This window comes from Cygnus olor, chromosome 7 (assembly GCF_009769625.2).
Source record: "Cygnus olor isolate bCygOlo1 chromosome 7, bCygOlo1.pri.v2, whole genome shotgun sequence".
NCBI classification, from domain to species: domain Eukaryota; kingdom Metazoa; phylum Chordata; class Aves; order Anseriformes; family Anatidae; genus Cygnus; species Cygnus olor.
Window position 1 is genome coordinate 13,176,268 of NC_049175.1, and position 9,931 is coordinate 13,186,198.

Genomic DNA, 9,931 nt, shown 5'->3' on the forward strand with positions numbered 1-9,931 from the left:
GCTGGGCGCAAGCCCACTTACTGTGCCTCTCTCCATCGGCTGGCACCTCCAGCTTCGGGAAGAGCCACACTTGGGGAAAAAGTGAGGGGATCCATTCCCCCAAGAGATTATCGCGACAGGAGGCAGAGCTGGGCGCCTTGGCCCCCTGGGGACACCCTGCAGGGCACCACGAGCTTCCCCGCCTCTCCCAGCCCCGAGCCCAGCCGGTTTTTGCTCCCGTTTCCATCCTGCTCGGCGCAGGCAGAGGGGAAGGTGCCATCTACAGGCACAGCACCCACACAGCACCCTCCTGCTTGCTTTCTGCCTTCCCGGTCCTCTGCCCCGCTCTGCTCTTCCCCTTGCCTCTCATTTCGGGCTGTCCTGGCCGAGCTGGCACACCTGCAAATGAAGAAGGCAAGCAAGGGAAATGAGAAAGAGGAGAAAAATGAATACGTGACACCCAATGAAGCCTCCTTGATGTGACTACTGGACAGCAAGAGGTGGCTCTTGACTATTTAAGTGAAGGTGCATGGAAATACTACGTGGGTTTGGCATGGAGATGCTGGCACTTGGGCTGCTGCTGCTCAATCCTAGAAACACAATCACAGAATCACAGAAACACAAGGTTGGAAAGGACCTACAAGATCATCTCGTCCAACCAAATGACAAAAAGTGATGCCTGCAGGTCTCCAAGGTGGTGCATTTAAAGCAGGAGCCACGTCCTAGGGATGAAGATCCAACCCCACGTTGCCCAGGGAAGAAAAAAGGCACGGCCAGAGACGCTGGGCATACTCAGGGCTCGTGGAGCATCCTACGTGGAGCTCGATCCCATTCCAACCTCTTCTGCTTCGTATTAAAAGCATTCATCAAAGCGGGTGGCACATCTCGTGCGGCTGAGCACCGGGAGCGGTGCAGGGAGAATTAGGGGAGAAACTTTCCGGGCGCGGTTTGTTCTCCCCGTGCAGCTCGACAGAGCACAAGCCGGTCTAATCACAAGCTACAGTCCTTCGCCATCTGCTTGGAGCCTAATTACAAATGCAGGAAAATAATGTGCCTTACAATTGCACCAGTAAATGCTGTAAATGATTTAAATGCATGCATATGTTCCCTGCAGAATTCAGCATGCATCTGCGGCTCCTTCTCCTCGCATTAGGCTCACAAATCAAGGGAAAAAATACCCAGATCTGACGAACAGAACGTCCCTAGGACGGTGATTTTTATCCCTCTTTCTTCCCCCCCTGCTGGAATGGCAAACGGGGCTTTTTTGTAACAATTCATTCGACAGCGTTTTCCTCGCTTCCATTTAAAAAAACTGTTGAGCGCTGCCGTGTAAATATAGTACAAATTACCCCATAAAGCACGCAGAAGGAGCACGGCAGCCGGGCAAGCCTGCAGCTGGCTGGCGCTGTTTCAAAGCGGAGCTGTTTGGGGGCACAGAGCTCGCCCGCGGGGTCCCAGACCCCCAAATTTCCATCCCCCCCCCCCCCCAGCTCAGCTTCCATCCACCTTGCTCCTGGCACTGCAGCTGCCTCTGGTTTGGCCCCAGCATCCCAGAAAACGCTGAAAGGATGGCTCCTGCCCCAAAGCGTATGCGGCCAAGAGGCAGCGGCACTCCTCTTCTGTCCCTCGCCAAGGCGATGCTGGAGGGCAGCGAGGTGGGTTCAAAGATGCTCCCACCTGCCAAATGCTGGCAGCGCCGTGCCAAAAGCCCCCGCGCCTTGAAGGCTGGTGTTACAGACGGAGAGCTGGCAGGGAGCAGCAGCCCGACCCCGCAGGGTGCTCTGCGGAGCAGGGACAGCCCACGCAAGGCTTTGGAGATGAGAAAGTCGCTCACAGCCCTTGTGAGATGGGCAGCACACCCTAACGCACGGTCCCTTGCCTCTCAGGGCACAAGGGTTTGCTTTGAGGCCCTTAAGGGGCACAAACCCTTGTGCTCTGAGAGGCTCTGGAAGCAGGGAGGAGCTGACATCACCACGAGGACAGACAGGGCACAAAAGAGGTCGGGCATAGGCTGGGTTATTTCTTCTGTGCAGAAGCTGCGACAGATGCAGCTCCTCCACTCGCTGCCCTTTCATCCACCCCCCTCTCCCTACCAGCTTCCCAGTGTTAGTGTTCTGCCTTCAAGGCAACAGCAAAAGACCTGAGAGCATCACCTGCACGTCTCCCAAAACACTGCTCCAGCCACCAGCATTTACACAGTATCAAGAATTAACTTTATTAGCGACAGTACCAGACCATCAAGTGCTGTCTCGAGAGGTATTCGGTCACTTCCCTCTGTAACATCACAGGAGGACGAGCAGAGCAGCCCGTAATTAGCAGGACCTCGTACCTGGTACCGGGCAGTTCAGGAACCAGCCCAGCACAACACCTCTCCCCATAAAACCCCACCGAGGCCACCTGAAGCTGAAGACATGAATATTTGAGATGCCACCTGCAGGTGCCAGCCCTGGGTATTTCCATCTCGGAAATGATTTCACACCTGCAGACAAGAAGCAACTTGCACCCAGAGCAAGTCAGTGTCCAACCAGGGAAATATAAAAGCCATCACCAGTGCTTGTGCACTGCAGAGCCTCTGTGTGCAAAGCTGTGGGCCGTACAGCTTAGCCTCTGTACCATGTGCCCTGTAAATTTTCCACCTGTGTCAGGATTTTATCATTTAAAAAAAATAAAATCACCCGTAAAGCAAAGCTGCACATGCATCACCCAGGAGCCCAAACAATGCCTAGAGCATCGCACTGAAGGCACAACATCGCGCTTTGGTCCCTGTAAGTGATCTGGGGTTAAACCCAGTGGGCTACAAAGAAAATAAGAGAGATCCGTTCCTCTTCCAGTAATTCTAGTCACCAAGCCTTAACAGGAAGGGTTTTCCACAGATATTCCCCCCCGAGGCAGCAGCTGCAAATGCCAAGCTATGCCATTGCCTCCTTGCTCACTGCTTCCCCTCTTCCAGACCATAAATTTGAGAAAATAAATATAATAATTGCATGTAGCCCAGGCTGCACTTGCACAGAGCAGTTTAAGTGGCTTTGAAGCCCTCTGGGTGCCCCAGACCTCACCCCCCAGAGGCATTTGGGGTCCTGCTGGAATTAACCAATTCACAGCTGCACCCCGCAGCACAGGAAGTCCAACAGCCACGGGCTGCTCTCAGCTGGAACAACTCAAGCAAGCAGAAGTGCAAGTGAGGAAGTTGCCCTCACACACGCCAGGAATTCCCTTTCCTCAGGGAAATCCCCCTGAAACGATGCCCAGCTGCTCCCTGCCCTCCGAGCTCCCTTGGGACTTCGAGGGCTGCAGGATCTTTGGTCTCATGCCGCCACCAGGCTTTTACGCAGCAAGCCGCCATTTCCCAGGGTGCATTTTAAGGAGGGAGAGGTCTCTTTGGCCACTTGGGTGTCCCCACTGTCCCTGAGCTTGGGGCTTTTTGGTCCATTGGTTTTGGTCCCCAGCTTGTCCTCGGGGGGCTCTGGGGACACTCTGCTCTAGATGAGGTGCACGATGAGCGCGGAGCACGCGGAGCCCAGGGCCAGCCCCAGCACCAGGTACAACGTCATCACCACCCCCGCTGCCTCGGCCAGCTCCTTCGGCACGATCTTGGGGCCGTAGACGATGGCCAGTGTGCCCAGGTAGCCGTTGCTGAGCCCCAGCAGCGCCGTGAAGGCCACCGGGTAGGCGTCGCGGGCGAAGAGCACCGTCTGGATGTGAGCCCGGGGCTGGTAGTTGCTGAGGATGAAGAGGGGGAGGAAGATGGTCCTGAGGAGGACCAGGGCGGGCAGCAGCTTGCTGTTTGGGCCTGGTGCCTGGATCCAGGCGGTGATCTGCCGCCCACACCAGTCGGCAAAGTTGTACAGGAGGAAGCTGGTGAGGGGCACAAAGTACTTGGTGCTCCACGGGCTCCCTGAGGTCTTGTGGACGGACTCGATGTTGGAGGAGAGGGATGGGAAGATGATGATGGAGACAAAGAAGACGTAGAAGAGGCAGGAGCCCAGGGCAGCTGTCTTGCGCAGGATGGGGCGCAGCGGGGGGACGCCGGGGCGGCCGGGCAGCAGCACGCTGCTCGCGGTGCCTCCTGGCTCTGCCTCGTCCCCCATGGGGCCACCAGGCAGCACGGTGGCTGGGGACGGACTCTCCTGGTGGCTTCTCAAGTAATATCTAAAAAAAAAGAGAGGAGGGAGGTCGTGAGCCTCATGCAAAGTCATACAGGTGCTGGAAATCCGGGAGGGGTGCAAGTCAGCATCCTCTTCTCCCACCCCAGGGATGGGAAAAAACAACAAAAGAAAACAAAACCAGTTTGTGGTTTTGGTCGGATGGCAACATCCCGTGGGTGCTACCATCAAGCCCAGCCCATACCTGGAGTACTGCAGGCGGGGCAGCAGGAGGTAGACCATGATGCAGACAACGATGAAGATGTCGGCGGTGAGGAAGTAAGCCAGGGCGCTGTCGGTCACATCGGCCGCGCCGCCAGGTCGACGAGGGATGCGATGGCGCTGAGCGTGCCGCCCATGGCCTGACCTGAGAGATAGACATTTGTGGGGCACAAAGCAGTGGGTCCAAACCATGCCCCAAGGCTGGAGCCGGCTCCACAAAACCTGGCAAGGCACTGGAGCACCAGGCAAGCACCGCCATGGTTCCCCTGCTCCTTAAAACACTCCTTTTTTGGCCCCAGGAAATGGTGATGGAGACGTTCTTCCATTTTTTCCCTTTCCTCTTGGCTTCTCAGCCATCCTACTGCACATTCATAACACCTCCTTCACCCCTTTTCCCTACAGGGAACAAATTACAGCTCGAGCCATGGCTGCTCGGGGGGATGTTCCCCCCAGGGACAGGGATGGTGAGGGTCTGTCTCTGCCGAGCCCCCAGCGCTGAGCTTTTAGGGTATTTACAGAAATGAGAGTGCTGGCTCATGTGACCCGTTGTGCTTCTCGTTCAGCAACTTCCCTTTAGTTCAGCCTGCAAGTTTTGTGCTTTTTTTTTTTTTAAAAAGCAAAGTTAAGTTTCTAAAATAAACACCACGTGATGCAGGAGGGGGAAAAAAAACCAACAAACCAACAACCCAAGGGGACCCAGGAGCACGATCCCACCAGGATGCCCACGCAGGAGGAACCCTCCAGTGCTTGGGGACACGAACCTGAGATCAGTGCCTGCGAGTTCCTCATGGGGAAGCAGCTGCTCAGGCCCAGGATGCTGCTGGTGAAGATGGTGGAGGCGCCGCTGACCACCACCACGCAGGCGAGGGTGAGGCCGAAGAAGAGGGGGGTCCAGGCAGATGTGTCGACCTTCACCAGCACCGTGATCACCAGGAAGACGGAGAGCATGACGAAGAGCGAGGCCAGGATGCGGACGCTGGCGGGCACCCTGGGGACGGCAAGGAGGAACGGCATCCTTCCAAACCCACCCCAAACCCACCTTTTGCTGTTGCCTCCCCATTTTATAACCATAACGTGACGCAGAGAGCATCTCCTCTGCTGTGAGAAGGAGCAAATTGCATTTAAAGTAAAGAAAATGAAGGGTAAAGGGAGATAATTAATTGTTTGAGCAATTACTCGTTGCATGGACTTTTGGGGCAGAAAGGAGGAGGAGGAGAGGGGGAAGGTGCCCACCCTGCACCTACTTGTTGACCAGCAGGAAGTTTCCGACCAGGCACAGCACTGAGGGCACGGTGGAAGCGATGGAGATGTAACTCTCAAAATAGTCCTGCCAGGAAGAAGGGGGAAAATAAATGGTCAGAGAGAAACATTTTCAAGCAGAGGGATGTGATTTTCCCTCCTGGCCTCCCTCTCTGAAGGAGGCTGAGGCTTAGTGGACATTCCTCACGGGCTCATCCATCATTTGGGAAACCAGGCTGGAGCACGGGTCAATACCACCAGGCTGGTCACGGCCAGTGGAGAAGATGGTCACAGAAAGCAATAAACCACAGCAAAAAGTGAGATTTCCATGCCAAGACTGCATCTTCAACCCACTTTACACATCACGCTGTTAAAACCCCGTCCGCTCCATCCTCCTTAAGGTCCCTAAAACCCCTTTTTTCCCCCCAGGAGTCCCAGCCAGCAGGCGGGACGATGTTTGCAGGGAGGACAACCTACATATGAGACCCAAATGAGATCCTCCCCGGGTCCCAAGCAGCCACATCCGGGGGGAATCCGGCACCTTTGCTCTCCCCGCCACAGGTTTTCCTGCAGCTTTGCGCTGTAGTCTCTTAATCAGTTTGCAAGCACGTTAATTTGTTCTTCCCCATCAAGGGCTTTACTGAAAGCAACAAGAAATGTAATAATTGCTCCTGGAGGGGCTGCATATGCAGAGACATAAACACCTGCAGCTACTGCATCAGCTCAGGGAAAAGCAGCAGGATCCAAGCTCCGCAGCCACGCACCGAATTAGGGGAGAACAGACAAAGCGACCTGCTGAAACTAAGCCTTGTTTACCAGCCTACCTAAAAAAAAAAAAGAAAATCAAAAAAAACCCATGGATATTTAGTACACTTTCAAGTTAATTTTCTTTTTGAGGTGTGTGTCGGGGAACAAAGCTTTAGGGAGCTTTCCACCAAGCAGAAGTATATCCATTTTTAAACCACTTGCTGTTTAAACCACTTGGTGTATCCGTTTTTAAACCACTCGGTGTTGCCCCAAATCCCAATTTGCAAGCTCAGAAACCAGCAGGGTTACGTTGTACCACTGAGGAGCAGCGAGCACCAGAGCATCGCTGCGCCCAGTGGACGGGAGCGCAGCGCACTAGGACGTGTTGGGCTGGAATCACAAACCACCTGCAAGCTTTAAGTCCTTGCCATGGCCAGATTGCTTCCCATGGCAGAAATGGGGGCTGATGGCGTTATTTTTGATGAGACTCAACCACCACGGAAGACCCAGGTTGCTCTGCACTGAAGGAATTCAAAATCCTCACGCTCAGCAGCATCCCGTACACATTTGGACACGGACACATCACCAAGGAAGAAAACAAACTTTACCATGCCCTTACTACAATTAAAGCACCAGGGGACAAAAAAAAACATGTGGAAAGAGGAAAAACATCTTTTTCAACAAAGAAATGGCTGATCCAATCAAGGGTACCTTCAAAACAAGAGGTTTTAGGATGGAGATGTTGGTGCGGGAGGAAAATAAGGTCTTTTGGGCGGGCCGCCTTCCAGCCCGCCACTGTCCCAAGCATAAAGAGGGGCTCTCGTGGTGCTGGGAAAGCTTCTGAGGAAAAGCATAATATAAAAATAAAGAATATTTTTAAAAACTAGCACAGTTTGTTTGTGCTAAGCTATTTCTGAGCAGGAAAAACTGGAAGCTAAGTGCTGAGATTCCCAGAGAAATCCACCTGTGGGATGCACCTTCAGAAACACAGCAACAAAACTTTAAGCAGAAGGAAAAAATCCAACAAAAAGCAGCCGGAATCAGCAATAACCACCTACTTTACTTGAAACCAGCTGCTCCAAACCTCACCTCCTGCGGGTGCGATGGGGAGGAAGGAGCGTCCCCTTCGCACCCTGCTCTGAGCGTTAAAATCAGCCCAGCTCCGGATGCTGGTCAGAAAGCACGGAGGATACGTGGGCATTACATCCAGCTCTGCCCTCGTTAATAAAAAATGTGCCCAAACCGCCTGGACAAGCTGGGCAGCAGGAGGGCTGGCTGTGGGCTCATGATGCCGACGCTTTTTCCAGCCACAAAGAAATGGCATCACCCGGTGCAACGAGCGTGAGGAGGCAAAGGGAGGCCACATGCCCCGGGCAGGGGTGATTTTGGGTGGCTCCTGGGTGGTTGAGTCTCAGGGACGATTCTCTGGCCAGCAGCTGGATCTCAAGATGGCAAAACTCTGAAAATAAAACTGATTTTGGGTGCTTGCGGCACCAGGGGTGGCTTTTCTGGTCTCCAAAGGGAACAAGCAGCGAGGACAAGGAGGAGCAAAGGAAGGTTTTTGGGGGGAGAAAAAGTGCTTCGTGACCCCCTTGCTAGCAAGCCTGCTGACCCCTGGCTGGCACATCCAGAACTCTGTCCTGTATGCCAGAAGTTTATGGCTGCAGGAGATGCTCCGGTCACACCTGCCAGACCTTGAAGGAGAAACCGTAAAACATCCGGGGGAGCAAGACATTGCAAACCCCACACTCCTGGAAAACCCTGCCACCGTGGCTGCCATCACCTCCAAACAGCCACTGCAAGGAAGAAAACACTTAAAATGTGTCAGTGCCCCGCCAGGAGTTCAGAGCAAGTCAGCACCCAGCTGCAAGCCCATCCCTCTCGGAGCTGGGCTGGGGAAGCACAGGAGCACAAAGTGCAAGAAATGCACAGAAGGAAATAAGAACTACAGGCTTGCTTACGGGCCAGACTAAGTGATTTTTTAATGCACCATAAATCTGTGCCCTAGTACTTTGAACACAGGTAAGGGTCAGGCCACAAATTACTACAACTTTTAATTATTTTTATTGCAGATATTTGTGCTCCCCCAATAAATCCCTGCCCTAGGCTGGCAGCACACAAAACCCCAAAGGATGCTCACCCACCTGCTGGGGAGGCGGAGGGAAAAGGAGCGAGTTAAGGTGGAAAGTGGCTGTTTTGGCCCTAAACACCTAAAGGTAGCTGCTCCTTTGGGCACGCCGACCTGCAGCAGCCACGCACTCACCCGCAGGTCCGAGGGCGCCTGTCCTGCCTGCTCCGAGCAGTTCTGCAACTTGTACACCCAGTAGTGCTTGGCGGTGATGAAAAAATTCCAAGGCAGCAGGGACCCGATGCCCAGCAGGAAAAAAATAACGTAAGCCCCATTGGAGTGGTCGCCTGGCTTTCGCCCGCCGGGTCTGTTCACCAAAGGCTCCTCCAGCAGGGGCTCATCGTCTGGGGGAAAGGTGCTGGCTGCCGGCTGCATGGTGCTGCAAGACAACCCCAAACAGCCTGTCAGGGTGCGAGGGTGGTTAGTGATTGGGACAAGGCAACTTGAGGAGCTGAATGGGGTCAGCACGGGGTGCGGGACCCCATAAAACCTGGGAGAGGTGCGATGGGTTCAGGCGGGTGCAGCAGCATAGCAGCGGAGGTGATCATTAACCAGCCCCGTGGCCTTGCGCTCACTTTCCCCCTTGCAAAGCAGGAACCCTCCGCCCCTACAAGGACAAAACCCCACAAATAACAACCTAGGAGCCCCCAGCCCTTTGCACCGAGACGCCCAAAGCAAGCTTTGCAAGCGACCTGAAACCAACCAGGAGGGCTCGTGACCCACCCCAGCATCTCCCCAAGGCTCCTCCACACCCGGTCCCCCAGCGGCGGGCTTTGGGGGCAGGTTTGAGAAGGAAAGGGACAGCCCCAACCCCGCTGAGCACCACCCGCTGAGCACCACCCTCCGCCGGGTGGAGGCAGGGAGGCCGGGCTGAGGCCAAAATGCCGGAAATGGGGGATTTTGCAGGAAAAAAGCCACCCCAAAACCATAAATTCAAGCTGTGGGTGGGGTGGGAAGAACCTGGCGACCCTACGTCCCACCCCGCAGCCCTACAGCCCCCCGCCCCACTCACCAGAGCCGAGCCGAGCCGGGCCGAAGCTCCGCCCACTTGGAGGCGTGGTCCCACCCCCAATTAGCACCGCCCCAATTAACCCCACCCCCAGTTAGCCCCGCCCCCTTCATTTTTCCTCTTCCCTCCCCTTTTCCCCTTTTTTCCCCCCCATATCCCTCCCCTTTCCCCTCACTTCTTCCACTTTTTCCCACACTTCAAAAAAAAAACACTTTTTTTTCTCTTTTTTTTTCCCATTCTTCATAAAACCCTCTTTTTTTTCTCCCCCATCCCCTTTTTTTTAAATTCTGAAGCCCCTTCAGGCCAGCCAGCAGCATGGCCCTGCAGCCGTTGGTCAGAAACTTAACAAAATTATCCCCACACCACCATTATCTTTAGTTTTTTTTACTTTCCTGGGGCTTGAATTTTGGGTAAAAAGTTTGAGCACACTCTCCCCTCCTTAGGACACAAGGGACGGGGAGCATC

At 54.4% G+C, this 9,931-nt stretch overlaps 1 protein-coding gene across 1 annotated transcript; it reads right to left on the reverse strand.

The window, feature by feature from the left end:
• Positions 1-2,173: 2,173 nt before the first annotated feature.
• Positions 2,174-9,500, reverse strand: SLC29A3 (solute carrier family 29 member 3). Its single transcript, XM_040564103.1, is given in 7 exon segments — positions 2,174-4,128; positions 4,327-4,432; positions 4,435-4,488; positions 5,105-5,331; positions 5,588-5,670; positions 8,593-8,836; positions 9,470-9,500. Coding segments are annotated over 6 exon segments (1,380 nt in total). The 5' UTR covers positions 8,833-8,836; positions 9,470-9,500; the 3' UTR covers positions 2,174-3,458.
• Positions 9,501-9,931: the final 431 nt, after the last annotated feature.